Source organism: Oncorhynchus mykiss, chromosome 17 (assembly GCF_013265735.2).
Source record: "Oncorhynchus mykiss isolate Arlee chromosome 17, USDA_OmykA_1.1, whole genome shotgun sequence".
NCBI classification, from domain to species: domain Eukaryota; kingdom Metazoa; phylum Chordata; class Actinopteri; order Salmoniformes; family Salmonidae; genus Oncorhynchus; species Oncorhynchus mykiss.
The window spans coordinates 12,389,419-12,406,301 of NC_048581.1; the positions used below are offsets into that span (position 1 = coordinate 12,389,419).

Here is a 16,883-nt window from a genome sequence, read left to right on the forward strand (position 1 = left end):
CTGAACAGGCAGTTAACCCACTGTTCCTAGACCAGTTAACCCACTGTTCCTAGACCAGTTAACCCACTGTTCCTAGACCAGTTAATCCACTGTTCCTAGGCTGTCATTGCACATTTGAATTTGTTCTTAACTGACATGCCTAGTTAAATAAAATAAATAAATGCACGTTCATGTTATGTTGAAAAGGTCAAATGACTCTGATGCTTTTTTTTGCACTCTACCCGACGATTTATGAAAACTGACTTCCACGTCCTCGTTGTGGTTTTACAGTCATGTTTAATAACTTTAACGTCCTCGTTGTGGTTTTACAATCATGTTTAATACCTTTAACGTCCTCGTTGTGGTTATACAATCATGTTTAATACCTTTAACGTCCTCGTTGTGGTTTTACAATCATGTTTAATACCTTTAACGTCCTCGTTGTGGTTTTACAATCATGTTTAATACCTTTACTCGTTGTGGTTCTACAGTCATGTTTAATACCTTTTATGTACACATTTCATTAGAATACTGATGAAATGCACATTGTTATGTTTGGTAACATACGCCTGTGTTCCCTGTACCCCAACCCCATTCCGATGCAGTAACTACATACTGTTCCAAACCGATGTCCTCAGCATTAGGAAAGGCAGAGGAGAAGAAATGGTATACCCTTAAACCGGGTGGTAGCTTTTTTTATGCCAATAAAGCTACCACCCGGTTACTCAACCCTGTACCTTAGAGACTGCTGCACTATATACACAGACATGGAATCACTGGCCACTTTAATAATGGAACACTAGTCACTTTAATAATGTTTACATACTACTTTACTCATATATGTATATACTGTATTCTATTCTACTGTATTTTAGTCAATGCCACTCTGACATTGCTCATCCCAATATTTATATATTTCTTAATTATATTATTTTACTTTTAGATTTGTGTGTTTTGTTGTGAATAGTTAGATACTACTGCACTGCTGGAGCTAGGAACACAGGCATTTCACTACACCCACAATAACATCTGCTAAATATGTGAATGTGACACAATAAAACTTGATTTGATTTATAGACCGTCTTTATTATTATAACGTTGTGTCCATATAACTAAACAAACATTCAGTTCTCATCTGGGTTGATACTTTGGATCATTGTTCTCAAACTGATCTTGAGTATTCAAGTCAAAACATAAATATAAATTAACTTCAAGTGAGCCTCCGCTATGTAAAGACTATTACCCATGAGCCTTTGGGGGCGTTGGGATGATGGATCGGTGTGTTTCCCCAATTTAATTTCCCTTTTGTAGTTGAACTATTTGCACATCATTACAACACTGTATATATACATAATATGACATTTGAAATGTATTTATTCTTTTGAAATGTTGTGTAATGTTTACTGTTCATTTTTTATTTCACTTGAAACATTGAATTGAGAGAGAGAAGAGATGGAGGAGGGCTTGTTCTCCTCCTCTCCTGTGTTAACTAAGGAGAGTTTCTTATCTATGTGTCCATCTGAGCAGACAGCCATCTAGCCAATCAGAGCTCAGAGATCTGTGGGGTGGATCAGGCTGACTTCTAAAGTTCATTAGGTCAAAGGTCATCACTAGGAGAAAGTGGTGAAGCAGTAGAAGGATGGAGGGAGAGGAGGGAAAAGAGACGAAGACTCACTTTAGGTAGGAGAGTTCTCTGATCAGGCCACAGACCAGTTCTGTAGCGTCTTCATGCCCTTCCTCTTTCTCCTCTTCCTCTTTGTCACTAGTTAAGGGGGAGAGAGAGACAGAGAATGGCACCATTCCCTATATAATGCACTACTTTCGACCAGGGCCACATGTGCACTATATGGGGAATAAGGGTTCATCGTAGGCTTCAAAACAAGCCAATACAAAGTTATAAAATAGTGTACTGGTTCTAGGAAGATGGATAAATGTATCTGACCAGTAATGTTACTGAAACCAGATGAAATATCTAGATCAGTGGTTATCGCTGGGTACTGCAGGTGGTCCGCAAAAACAACAATCTTCCACAAATAACAACAGTTGAGGTTACTGAGCTCTTCAGTAAGGCCATTCTTTATTTTGTTTTACTTTTTACCCCTTTTTCTTCCAAATTTCGTGACATCCAATTGGTAGTTACAGTCTTACCCCAACTGCTGCAACTCCAGTATTGACTCCGGAACCATGCCTCCTCCGAAACATTACCCGCCAACCTCTCCTTCACCCCCATTCCCTCCACCCATCCCTCCAACTCCGCAGTGCCAATACTATTACTGGAATGACTCGATGAGCCAGGATAAATGCTACAATAACTTAATGGTGGTAGTAGTGAACAGCGAGGAAGTCGAAGCAGTTTTGAATTTTAACAGAGAAAGAAGGCGACCCGCTAAGTGATATTTTATTAAAATGGGCTATTATAAAACATATTCTTATAACTAAGAATTATAATCTAAGTCCTATCAATTTAGACCCTAGAATAGATTAAACCGTTTTTTAATATTGTTGAGATGTAAAATTGTATCCCAAATAGTTGATCTTCTAAAATGACCAATTTCGCAGTTGTCCGTTTGAAACCATTTGATTGGCTGTTGTCACCTCCCACCGCCTCCGCACAACACCATTTGATTGGCTGCTTTCCAAAACGCAGACAGGTCAAAGCGTGCGTATTGTCCAACTTGCATTCAGTTTAGTTCTCAATTCATTGAACCATGGCATCGTTTAGTTATCAACTCCAACACCTACCGAAAATGGAGTCCGAAAATAAGAGTTTCCAACTGTGGCGGGACTACATGAAGCTAGCGGACGCAGTGCGGGAGATGAAGAAAGGGAACTTCACATCAGAACCGTCAACCGTTGACGGTCATCACTCCAGTATATGCTCGACCATGGTGGAATTTGAACAGTTCCCGTCGCGAGCCTTGCTGTCACCTATAGCACCGGTGGCGACACCACCTCTACGGCACGAAAAGGAACCCCTGGATTCCAAAATTGGCCCCTTGCGTAAAGACGCTCCTTTACATCCGAGCAGCAACGAGGGTCCCACGACTCCTACAGCAGCGTCCAGACCCTCCGTGGGGACCCGGGTCCAGAGGGAGAGAAAGAAGGCGACCCGCTCCAAGATACCGGAGGGAGTGCCATCACCTGAGTGCCAGTCCTGCAGCTTCTGCAAACACAACGGGGAGTCTGAGTCTGTGTTTGGGTCCCACAGTCTAAAGGACCAGGATGGGGGCGTGGTGTGCCCGTACCTGCGGCAGTATGTCTGTCCTCTATGCGGGGCCACCGGGGCCCAAGCCCACACCAAGCGCTTCTGTCCCCGGGTTGAAACCACCTACAACTCTGTCTATGTCAAGTGATAGAAGCGCTAACTCTGGTCCAGGCCGTTACTGCGCTACCCTCTAGACCTACTAACATAGTCAACTTGTTGTTGCGGGATGGGTGGGACCAGAGCTAGAGAAGCGCTGGAGAGACTTCAGGCTGTTGTTTTGCAGACTTTCTTGAGCGTCTCTAGCGCACTGTATGCGGACAATTGTAAGAGGATTTACGAGTGGATATTTAGTTTAGACGTCTTTTGGAATAGCCTGACTAGTCTGTAGACTGTGTAATAGCCTGTTTATCGTGTGATTTGTTTTAACTTTACTTTTTCTCGTGTGTTTTCAACTTTTTTCACTTATTTCAATGTATTTATGACGTGTGGGTTTTCATTATTTGCATGCCCGTGCACTTGTTCTTTTCAACACATGTTGGGTTTGTCTGTCTGTCTGACCAAACTAACTGCGTATTTATATGTTGCTGTGAGATTTTGTAAAACCTCCCAACCTCTAATACTGTGTCTACTAATAAACCGCCCTTATCAACAAACTCTCACTGCAGAATTAGACGTATATCCACGTTTCTCCCTGCTACTTTGAGGAGGGAAAAAAAACCTGGTTTCCAAAATTGTCCCCTTGCGTAAAGACGCTCCTTTACATCCGAGCAGCAGCAAGGGTCCCAAGACCCCTACAGCTGCATCCAGACCCTCCGTGGGCACCTGGGTCTTAAAGGAGAGAAAGAAGGCGACCCGCTTCAAGACACCGGAGGGAGCGCCAGTCCTGCAGCTTCTGCAAACACAACAGGCAAAACTCAACGTTTCTCCCTGCTACTTTGGGGAGGAAAAACGGAATGGTTGTCTTGTTTTGAGACTTGTTTTTCTGACTATTATTTTAAAACTATATGCTCTAATCTAACTGTACATCTGCAGGTCTACAGGCCTAAAATAACTATTATAAGAACATTGCTATTGACATCAAGACAACTTCTGTTTTATGACGTGGTGTGCAGAGCTACTTTTGTGTAATTGTAATTTACCATGCTAGCTACTATTTTAGTGTTATACTTGTTTTTTAATAGATCTAGAAGTGTGGTTTCTTGTTTGTTTTTTTACTTGTTTTTTTACTTTTCAACGTGTATGCTACTTAGATTAGAGAAGAAGGCCGAACAAATGATTGAATACTCCAGTCATCCAAATCATAGACTGTCCTCTCTGCGGGGCCACCGGGGCTCAAGCCCACACCAAGCGCTTCTGTCCCCGGGTGGAAACCACCTACAACTGGGTCTATGTCAAGTCATAGCAGCGCTAGCTCTGGTCCAGGCCGTTACTGCGCTACCCTCTAGACCTACTAACATAGTCAACTTGTTGTTGCGAGATGGGTGGAACCAGAGCTAGAGAAGCGCTGGAGAGACTTCAGGCTGTTGTTTTGCAGACTTTCTTTAGCGTCTCTAGCACTGTATGCGGACAATTGTAAGAGGATTTAGGTGTGGATATTTAGCTTAAAAGTCGTTTGGAATAGCCTGACTAGTTTGTAGTCTGTGTAATAGCCTGTTTATCGTGTGATTTGTTTTAACTTTACTTTTTCTCGTGTGGTTAACATTTTTTTCCACTTATTTCTATGTATTTATGACGTGTGGTTTTTGATTATTTGCATATCCGTTCAGTTGTTCTTTTCAACACATGTTGGGTTTGAGTTTTCTGTTTTAACTTTAAAGTGTAAATGTCTCTGTCTGTCTGTGACCAAACTAACTGCGTCTTTACATGTTGGTGTGAGATTTTGTAAAACCTCCCAACCTCTAATACTGTGTCTACTAATAAACCGCCCTTATCAACAAACTCTCACTGCAGAATTAGACGTATTTCCACGTTTCTCCCTGCTACTTTGGGGAGGAAAAAACGGAAGTGTTGTCTTGTTTTGAGACTTGTTTTCCTGACTTTAAAACGACATGCTCTAATCTAACTGTACATATGCAAGTCTACGGGCCTAAATTAACTATTATAAGAACATTACCATTGACATCAAGACAACTTCTGTTTTATGACGTGGTGTGCAGAGCTACTTTTGTGCCATTGTAATTTACCATGCTAGCTACTATTTTAGTGTTATACTTGTTTTTTAATAGATCTAGAAGTGTGGTTTCTTGTTTGTTTTTTAAAACTTTTATAACTAACCAGTCTAAAAAGATTCTCAGCATAAAGATCACCTTTACCACTAAGACCCAAAGTCCACCTGTAGACAATGCCCTATATAGTGCACTACTTTAGACCACAGCCCTATATAGTGCACTACTTTAGACCACAGTCCTATATAGTGCACTACTTTAGACCACAGTCCTATATAGTGCACTACTTTAGACCATAGCCCTATATAGTGCACTACTTTAGACCACAGCCCTATATAGTGCACTACTTTAGACCACAGTCCTATATAGTGCACTACTTCAGACCACAGCCCTATATAGTGCACTACTTTTCACCACAGCCCTATGGCCCCTGATCAAAAGTAGGGCACTAAACAATAAAAGAAAAAGTAACAGAATACAACAACAATAAATGAGGCTATATACAGGGGGAACCGGTACCGAGTCAATGTACAGGCTATATACAGGGGGAACCGGTACCGAGTCAATGTACAGGCTATATACAGGGGGAACCGGTACCGAGTCAATGTACAGGTTAGTTGAGGTAATTTGTACATGTAGGTAGGGGTGAAGTGTCTATGCATTGATAATAAACAGCGAGTAGCAGAAGTGTAAAAACAAAGGGCGGATAATGTGTGACTGTAAATAGTCCGGGTGGCCACGTGATTAATTGTTCAGCAGTCTTATGACTCGGGTGTCGGAGCTGTTAAGGAACCTTTTGGACCTAGACTTGGCGCTCTGGTATCGCTTGCAGTGGCATGATTTGGATGACTCCAACCATTTGATGGGCCTTCCTCTCCAATCACTGTTTCATAGAGACACGACTGAGATGAGGAGATGTACAATAACCAAAGATTCACCTTAGTGATCATTTATTTTATAACACATTCTACAAAACACAGTAACTACATACTGTTCCAAACTGATGTCCTCAGCATTAGGAAAGGCAGAGGAGAAGAAAATAACCCTTAAGTTATATTCTTAAACCGGGTGGTAGCTTTTTTATGCCAATTCAACTGCACGTTAGAGGCTGCTGCACTATATACACAGACATGGAATCACTGGCCACTTTAATAATGGAACATGAATCACTTTAATAATGGAACATGAATCACTTTAATAATGGAACTCTAGTCACTTTAATAATGGAACATTAATCACTTTAATAATGGAACATGAATCACTTTAATAATGGAACTGTAATCACTTTAATAATGGAACATGAATCACTTTAATAATGGAACATTAATCACTTTAATAATGGAACAGTAATCACTTTCATAATGGAACAGTAATCACTTTAATAATGGAACATGAATTACTTTAATAATGGAACATGAATCACTTTAATAATGGAACTCTAGTCACTTTAATAATGGAACCTGAATCACTTTAATAATGGAACATGAATCACTTTAATAATGGAACATTCATCACTTTAATAATGGAACATGAATCACTTTAATAATGGAACATGAATCACTTTAATAATGGAACATTAATCACTTTAATAATGGAGCATGAATCACTTTAATAATGGAACATTAATCACTTTAATAATGGAACTCTAGTCACTTTAATAATGGAACATGAATCACTTTAATAATGGAACATTAATCACTTTAATAATGGAACATTAATCACTTTAATAATGGAACATGAATCACTTTAATAATGGAACATTAATCACTTTAATAATGGAACATTAATCACTTTAATAATGGAACATGAATCACTTTAATAATGTTTTCATGCTGCTTTACTCATCTCATGTATATACTATATTATATTCTACTGTATTTAAGTCAATGCCACTCCGACATTGCTCATCATAATATTTATATATTTCTTATATATTTCTTCATTCCATTATTTTAATTGTAGATTTGTGTGCATTGTTGTGAAAAGTTAGATACTACTGCACTGTTGCAGCTAGGAACACAAGCATTTCGCTACACCCACAATAACATCTGCTTAAATATGTGTATGTGACGAAATAAAATGTGATATACAGACTTGCATTATTATTATAACGTTGGGCCCATATAACTTCACATACTTTCAGTTCAAATCTGGGTTGATACTTTGGATGGGAATGTGGTGTCATTTAACACGCAGACCTAGTTACTAAACTGTTTAAATCCTTCCTTCTTTGTCATCTTTCTTCAATTCGATTGATTTCAACGTAACTTTATTAATCATCCCCAAAGGGAAAATCGTTATTGGTGATTGAGGTAATCATTGATCTTATATGATAACAGAAGGACTTTTGTGTAGATTGTTGCGTGTGACTGTAACTAAATTCCTCCATCTCCCCATTCTTCTGATCCCGGTATTCCCCTCCGTCCCCCATCCCTCTCTCCAAACCCCGATTACCTAAACTCCCGTCCCCGTCTGGACTGGTCATTTCAGTAGGATGCCTGTTTATGTCGTTTCCATTGTATGTTTTATATGGTCTGTTTAAGTTGTTGTTCCTTTGTCATTTCCAATGTGTTATAAAATCGTTTTGGTAGCAAGTACGTCGAAGCATAGTGAACAGCAAGGACGTCGAAGCATAGTAAACAGCAAGGACGTCGAAGCATAGTAAACAGCAAGGAAGTTCACTGTAAATATACTTTTTTCTATTGTGTTATTGACTGTACGCTTGTTTATTCCATGTGTAACTCTGTGTTGTTGTTTGTGTCATACTGCTTTGCTTTATCTTGGCCAGGTCACAGTTGTAATTGAGAACTTGTTCTCAACTGGCCAATCTGGTTAAATAAAGATGAAATCAAATAAATATTAAAAAATAAAAAAAGCAGTTTTGAATTTTAGCGGTTATTTTACTGATATTTTTTAATATTGTTGAGGTGTACAATTGTATCCCAAATAGTTGACCAATTTATCAGTTGTCAGTTTGAAACCATTTGATTGGCTGTTGTCAGGTTCCATGGACTCAGCACAACGCCATCTGATTGGCTGATTAACAAAACACTGACAGTTTAAAAACGTGAACGTCGTCAAATTTGCCTTCAGTTGAGTTGTCAGTTCAGACCCAACGTTCTTTATTCTGGGACATTCTGATCGTTGAGCTAAAAAAAATACAAGTGGGAGTATGAACGCTATGATTTGTCAACTCCAAGACCTACTGCCTTACAAAAACATGAGTTTCGAACCGTGGCGTGACTACATGAAGTTAGCTGACCTAGTGCGGGAGATGCAGTTAGGCAAGTTCACCCCAGAACCGTCAACCGTTGAGGGTCATGACTCCGGGATAAGTTTGACCATTGTGGAATTTGAAGAGTTTCCGCCGCGAGCCTTGCTGTCACCGATAACACCTGTGCCGACACCACCCCTAGGGCACGAAATGGAACCCCTGGAATCCGAAATCTACCTCTTGCATGAAGACGCTCCTTTATGGCCGAGCAGCACCGAGGGTCCCGAGCCTCCTACAGCACCGTCCAGATCCCCCGCTGGCACTTGGGGCCAGAGTGGGAGAAACACGCCGGAGGAGGTGCCATCACTTGAGCGCAAGTTCTGCAGCTTCTGTAAACACAACGGGGAGTCTGAGTCGGTGTTTGTGTCCCACAGCCTCAAGAACCAGGATGGGGACATGATGTGCCCGTACCTGCGGCTGTGTGTCTGCCCTCTCTGCGGGGCCACCGGGGCCCAAGCCGCCACCAAGCACAATTGTCCCCTGGTCGACACCACCTACAGCTCTGTCTATGTCACGCCCAGTGGTGTAAAGTACTTTAGTGAAATACTTGAAAGTACTACTTAAGTATTAAGTAGTTTTTGGGGTATATGTACTTTACTTGGGCTTACGAGTGGCGCAGCGGTGTAAGGCGCTTGAGGCGTCACCACAGACACCTTGGTTCGAATCCAGGCTGTATCTCAACCGGTCGTGATTGGGAGTCCCATAGGGTATCGCACAATTGGCCCGGGTTTGGCCGTCATTGTAAATACGAATTTGTTCTTAATTGACATCCCTAATTAAATGACGGTTTTTACTTTTACTTCACTACATTCCTAAAGAAAATGATGTACTTTTTACTCTGTACATTTTCCCCGATACCCAAAACTATTATTCAGATGTTTTATGCTCATCTGGACACGACAATTGTGTAATTCACACACTTATCAAGAGAACATCCCTACTGCATCTGATCTGGCCGACTCACTAAACACAAGCTTCGTTTGTAAATGATATCTGAGTGTTGGAGTGTCAAATCACATGTTATTTGTCACATACAAATGGGTAGCAGATGTTAATGCGACTGTAGCGACATGCTTGTAGTGTGTTCCTGGCTTTCTGTGAGTTAATAAAGAACAACAAAAAGGTGACACCTGGTTTGCTTTACTTTTGATACCTAAGTATATTTTAGCATTTACATTTCTGGTCCAGGCCGTTGGTACACTACCCCAGGCCTGAGGATACTTGTTGTTGCGAGATGGGTGGGACCGGAGCTAGAGACGCGCTGAAGAGACTGTTCAGGCTGTTGTGTTGGCGACTTCCTTTAGCGTCTCTAACATACTGTATGCGGACTATTGTAAGAGGATTTAGGAGTGGATATTTAGCTTAGAAATCGTTTGGAACAGGCTGACTAGTTTTGTAGACTATGACGTGGTGGCAGATAATCATCAAGCCCTCAATGAGTTGAATCAGCTGAGTTTGTCCGGAGCTTCAACAACAATATGTGCTGTTGGGGGACTGGAGTTGGGAAACACTGATGTAAAGAAACAGACGCCGTTTCAATGTTGTCAACAGGCAATCTTTTACTCCCAAATGAACAAACTAAGTAGGGCAGCACAAGACACACAACCAGCTTTCTGGATCAGCCCAGTCCTTCTAGAATGCTCCACAGATGGACAATCATCAAACCATTGTTGTTTAGGCCCCAATCACCATATGAGTCTAGGACCCTGATATGGGCCATTAATCAGCATTATTCTGTAAATCAAGGTTAGTGACCCAACCCTGGCCGTCTCCCGTGAATTGATGTGTGCTCAATTGACTTGAGTGGTTTGCTATTATTCTGTAAATTGATTGTAAATCAATTGTAAATGGTCACTCAAAACCGGTTCAGGCCAATTTGACAACACAATCTCACATTCAATTCGTGCATGTACATAATGTATTTCAGCAGATGTCGTGCGTTTTTTGTGGCTTAATTCGAGAGAAAAGACAATATTTTAAACACGATAGCCTATATATATTTTTCTGCATTATTGAACGTTACGAATATACCGTAATGTTGTATTTATTTAATCCCGTTTTATAAATGGTGTTTGTATTGCTATATATACTGTTTTCGATTTTTCTGAGCAGACATTCTGATCAGAATTTCTGAAAAAACACACATTTATGTGCGACTTAATCCGTGGGGGAACCATTTGTATTAATGCCACTGCTGTTTTCTATGTTTGATTTCGTTTAATACTTTGGGATACTGGTGCACTTGTAGCCAGAAAGGCCCATTTTTTCGTGAAGGCAACAGTACACGATATTCTTCATAACGCATTTCATATTTCGTGGAGCCTAATTCACACAATGTTCTTCATAATGCATTTAATACAATTTAAACAGGTTAATGTAAAATAATGAATTATGTTGGTTGACACTTATGGCTCTTACAAGGCCGTATCATTACGATTATTACGGTGTCAATCATGTTAGCGAGTCAGAAATGTCCGTTTCCTAGCACCGACTAGCACTTGACTGCTGTATTATGCTGGCTTCATATTCTCCTGGGACACTAGAAAATTGGAAGTCGTAACTCCGACATGATTGTGTTCAAGTTATTTTCAAGTTGGAACAATTAATAAACCAATAGATTGCCAACAACATTTTCTCTGTTTCCCACTTGTAATTCCAATTTTGAGGGTCATTCAAGTGAAACTTCCCAGTCGGAACTAGGGATTTCCGATAACTCCGATTGCACGTGAACGTGGCATTAGTATGTGTGATCGACAACAGCTGGTTCGCGGTGTATCCAGCCCCAAAACACATTCCCGATTGCGGACTGAGTTTCAGTATCCTGCTAGGTGTCCGTTCAGTCAACTAGTAGAATTATTGTCTGTGACGTAAGTGTGATGATTATTATTAAGGTTCTGGTCGTCTGAGATACCAGCAAATAGGCTATACAATAAACAAGATAACTTTAGAACTAAGAAACTAAAGTCATAATAATTAAACAATAACACAATATATATATTATATACAATTATCATATGTTTGGTTGCTTTGAGACTGAGTCGTGTCTACACAATATTATTCACAACGAGCGTTTCCAATCCTTTTCAAGTAGACTAAATCTGTCTGTAGTTTTATGTTATGGGTGATCTTTTCCATTAAATACAGTTCTTTCAGTCTACCACTACACTCTTCCTTAGTATGAATGTCCTCCTTTAACCAATGCTCTAAAATTAACCATGTCTACACTGTATTTCTGATCAATTTGATGTTATTTTAATGGACAAAAAAAATTGCTTTTCTTTCAAAAGCAAGGACATTTCTAAATGACCTTAAACTTTTGAATGGTAGTGTAGTAACTTATCTAGGATCAGCTTTCTCTCCCCAAGCCGACCAGAAAATAATGGAAAACTGACCCACGATCAGTGCTGTACATGGGCAACTTTCAACCCAACGTAATGCAGAGCGCGTTCCAGCTCGTCAACACAATCGGCTGCAGGGGAGGTAACTTTCTGCCCTGTTCTGCATATCAAATAAATCACATTTTATTGGTCACATACACACACATATTTTACAGATGTTATTGCGGGTGTAGCGAAATGCTTGTGTTCCTAGCTCCAACAGTGCGGTAGTATCTAACAATTCACAACAAAACACACAAATTGAAGTAAAATAACGTAATTAAGAAATATGTACACATTAGATCGAACAATGTCGGGAGTGACATTTTTTAAAAATACAGTAGAATAGAATACAGCATATACATATGAGATGAGTAAAGCAGCATGTAAACATTATTCACGTGACTAGTGGTCCATTATTAACGTGACTAGTGGTCCATTATTAACGTGACTAGTGGTCCATTATTAACGTGACTAGTGGTCCATTATTAACGTGACTAGTGGTCCATTATTAACGTGACTAGTGGTCCATTATTAACGTGACTAGTGGTCCATTATTAACGTGACTAGTGGTCCATTATTAACGTGACTAGTGGTCCATTATTAACGTGACTAGTGGTCCATTATTAAAGTGACTAGTGGTTCATTATTAACGTGACTAGTGGTCCATTATTAACGTGACTAGTGGTCCATTATTAACGTGACTAGTGGTCCATTATTAACGTGACTAGTGGTCCATTATTAACGTGACTAGTGGTCCATTATTAACGTGACTAGTGGTCCATTATTAACGTGACTAGTGGTCCATTATTAACGTGACTAGTGGTCCATTATTAACGTGACTAGTGGTCCATTATTAAAGTGGCCAGTGATTCTAAGTCTGTATATGGGGCAGCAGCCTCTAAGGTGCAGGGTTGCGTAATCGGGTGGGAGCCGACTAGTGATGGCTATTTACCAGTCTAATGGCCTTGAGATAGAAGCTGTTTTTTAGTCTCTCGGTCCCAGCGTTGATGCACCTGTACTGACCTCGCCTTCTGGATGATTGCGGGGTGAACAGGCAGTGGTTGATGTCCTTGATGATCTTTATGGCCCTCCTGTGACATCGGGTGCTGAAGGTGTCCTGGAGGGCAGGTAGTTTGCCCCTTGGTGATGTGTTGGGCAGACAATACTACCCTCTGGAGAGCCTTGTGGTTGAGGGAAGTGCACTTGCCTAATCAGGTGGTGATACAGCCCGACAGGATGCTCTCAGGGCGGGGTTCAGACACAGGGCCACGAGCTTAATGATGAGCTTGGAGGGTACTATGGTGTTGAATGCTGAGCTATAGTCAATGAACAGCATTCTTACATAGGTATTTCTCTTGTCCAGATGGGATAGGGCAGTGTGCAGTGCGATTGGTGATTGCATCGTCTGTGGATCTATTGGGGTGGTATGCAAAATGAAGTGGGTCTAGGGTGTCAGGTAAGGTAGAGGTGATATGATCCTTAACTAGCCTTTCAAAGCAAAGTGAGTGCTATGGGCCGATAGTCATTTAGTTCCGATAACCTTTGCTTTCTTGAGTACAGGAGCAATGGTGGACAACTTGAAACAAGTGGGAACAGCAGACTGGGATAGGGAGAGATTGAATATGTCCATAAACACTCCAGACAGCTTGTCGAGGGTTAACATGCTTAGATGTCTTACTCAAGTCGGCCACGGAGGAGGAGAGCACACAGTCCTTGGTAGCGGCCGCGTTGGTGGCACTGTGTTATCCTCAAAGCGGAGGTCCCTTTCTGCACATCATGTTTGTGTCCCAAATGGCATTGTATTTCATAAATAGTGCCCTACTGTTGATCAGGGGCCATAGGGCTGTGGTCTGAAGTAGTGCACTATATAGGGCTGTGGTCTAAAGTTGTGCACTATATAGGGCTGTGGTCTAAAGTAGTGCACTATATAGGACTGTGGTCTAAAGTAGTGCACTATATAGGGCTGTGGTCTAAAGTAGTGCACTATATAGGGCTGTGGTCTAAAGTTGTGCACTATATAGGGCTGTGGTCTAAAGTAGTGCACTATATAGGACTGTGGTCTAAAGTAGTGCACTATATAGGGCTGTGGTCTAAAGTAGTGCACTATATAGGACTGTGGTCTAAAGTAGTGCACTATATAGGGCTGTGGTCTAAAGTAGTGCACTATATAGGGCTGTGGTCTAAAGTAGTGCACTATATAGGGCATTGTCTACAGGTGGACTTTAGGTCTTAGTGGTAAAGGTGATCTTTATGCTGGGAATCTTTAGACTGGTTAGTTATTAAAGCCACATGTTTCATAGAGACACGACTGAGATGAGGAGATGTACAATAACCAAAGATTCACCTTAGTGATCGTTCATTTTATAACACATTCTACAAAACACAGTAACTACATACTGTTCCAAACTGATGCCCTCAGCATTAGGAAAGGCAGAGGAGAAGAAAAGAACCCTTAAGTTATACTCTTAAACCGGGTGGTAGCTTTTTTATGCCAATTCAACTGCACGTTAGAGACTGCTGCACTATATACACAGGCATGGAATCACTGGTCACTTTAATAATGGAACATGAATCACTTTAATAATGGAACACTAGTCACTTTAATAATGGAACACTAGTCACTTTAATAATGGAACATTAATCGCTTTAATAATGGAACATGAATCACTTTAATAATGGAACATTAATCACTTTAATAATGGAACTCTAGTCACTTTAATAATGGAACATTGATCGCTTTAATAATGGAACATGAATCACTTTAATAATGGAACATGAATCACTTTAATAATGGAACTCTAGTCACTTTAATAATGGAACTCTAGTCACTTTAATAATGGAACTCTAGTCACTTTAATAATGGAACTCTAGTCACTTTAATAACGGAACATGAATCACTTTAATAATGGAACTCTAGTCACTTTAATAATGGAACTCTAGTCACTTTAATAATGGAACTCTAGTCACTTTAATAATGGAACTCTAGTCACTTTAATAATGGAACTCTAGTCACTTTAATAATGGAACTCTAGTCACTTTAATAATGGAACTCTAGTCACTTTAATAATGGAACTCTAGTCACTTTAATAATGGAACTCTAGTCACTTTAATAATGGAACATTAATCACTTTAATAATGGAACTCTAGTCACTTTAATAATGGAACATTAATCACTTTAATAATGGAACATTAATCACTTTAATAATGGAACATTAATCACTTTAATAATGGAACATTAATCACTTTAATAATGGAACTCTAGTCACTTTAATAATGGAACATTAATCACTTTAATAATGGAACATTAATCACTTTAATAAAGGAACTCTAGTCACTTTAATAATGGAACATTAATCACTTTAATAATGGAACTCTAGTCACTTTAATAATGGAACATGAATCACTTTAATAATGGAACTCTAGTCACTTTAATAATGGAACATTAATCACTTTAATAATGGAACATTAATCACTTTAATAATGGAACATTAATCACTCTAATAATGGAACATTAATCACTTTAATAATGGAACATTAATCACTTTAATAATGGAACATTAATCACTTTAATAATGGAACATTAATCACTTTAATAATGGAACATGAATCACTTTAATAATGGAACGTTAATCACTTTAATAATGGAACATTAATCACTTTAATAATGGAACATGAATCACTTTAATAATGGAACATTAATCACTTTAATAATGGAACTCTAGTCACTTTAATAATGGAACTCTAGTCACTTTAATAATGGAACTCTAGTCACTTTAATAATGGAACTCTAGTCACTTTAATAATGGAACATGAATCACTTTAATAATGGAACTCTAGTCACTTTAATAATGGAACTCTAGTCACTTTAATAATGGAACATGAATCACTTTAATAATGGAACTCTAGTCACTTTAATAATGGAACATTAATCGCTTTAATAATGGAACATGAATCACTTTAATAATGGAACTCTAGTCACTTTAATAATGGAACTCTAGTCACTTTAATAATGGAACTCTAGTCACTTTAATAATGGAACTCTAGTCACTTTAATAATGGAACTCTAGTCACTTTAATAATGGAACATGAATCACTTTAATAATGGAACTCTAGTCACTTTAATAATGGAACTCTAGTCACTTTAATAATGGAACTCTAGTCACTTTAATAATGGAACATTAATCACTTTAATAATGGAACATTAATCACTTTAATAATGGAACTCTAGTCACTTTAATAATGGAACATTAATCACTTTAATAATGGAACATTAATCACTTTAATAATGGAACATTAATCACTTTAATAATGGAACATTAATCACTTTAATAATGGAACTCTAGTCACTTTAATAATGGAACATTAATCACTTTAATAATGGAACATTAATCACTTTAATAAAGGAACTCTAGTCACTTTAATAATGGAACATTAATCACTTTAATAATGGAACTCTAGTCACTTTAATAATGGAACATGAATCACTTTAATAATGGAACTCTAGTCACTTTAATAATGGAACATTAATCACTTTAATAATGGAACATTAATCCCTTTAATAATGGAACATTAATCACTTTAATAATGGAACATTAATCACTTTAATAATGGAACATTAATCACTTTAATAATGGAACATTAATCACTTTAATAATGGAACATTAATCACTTTAATAATGGAACATTAATCACTTTAATAATGGAACTCTAGTCACTTTAATAATGGAACATTAATCACTTTAATAATGGAACATTAATCACTTTAATAAAGGAACTCTAGTCACTTTAATAATGGAACATTAATCACTTTAATAATGGAACTCTAGTCACTTTAATAATGGAACATGAATCACTTTAATAATGGAACTCTAGTCACTTTA

General features: G+C 38.8%; 2 protein-coding genes across 2 annotated transcripts; both read left to right on the top strand.

Moving 5' to 3' along the window:
* The first annotated feature begins 2,682 nt into the window (after positions 1–2,682).
* On the top strand, positions 2,683–3,523 carry LOC110495141 (nanos homolog 1-like). The gene has a single exon (XM_021570477.2). The coding sequence runs from the start codon at positions 2,688–2,690 to the stop codon at positions 3,330–3,332; it is 645 nt and encodes a 214-aa protein (XP_021426152.2). The 5' UTR covers positions 2,683–2,687; the 3' UTR covers positions 3,333–3,523.
* A 4,975-nt stretch (positions 3,524–8,498) lies between these two features.
* On the top strand, positions 8,499–9,342 carry LOC110495041. The gene has a single exon (XM_036948311.1). The coding sequence runs from the start codon at positions 8,522–8,524 to the stop codon at positions 9,185–9,187; it is 666 nt and encodes a 221-aa protein (XP_036804206.1). The 5' UTR covers positions 8,499–8,521; the 3' UTR covers positions 9,188–9,342.
* The last annotated feature ends 7,541 nt before the right edge of the window (positions 9,343–16,883 follow it).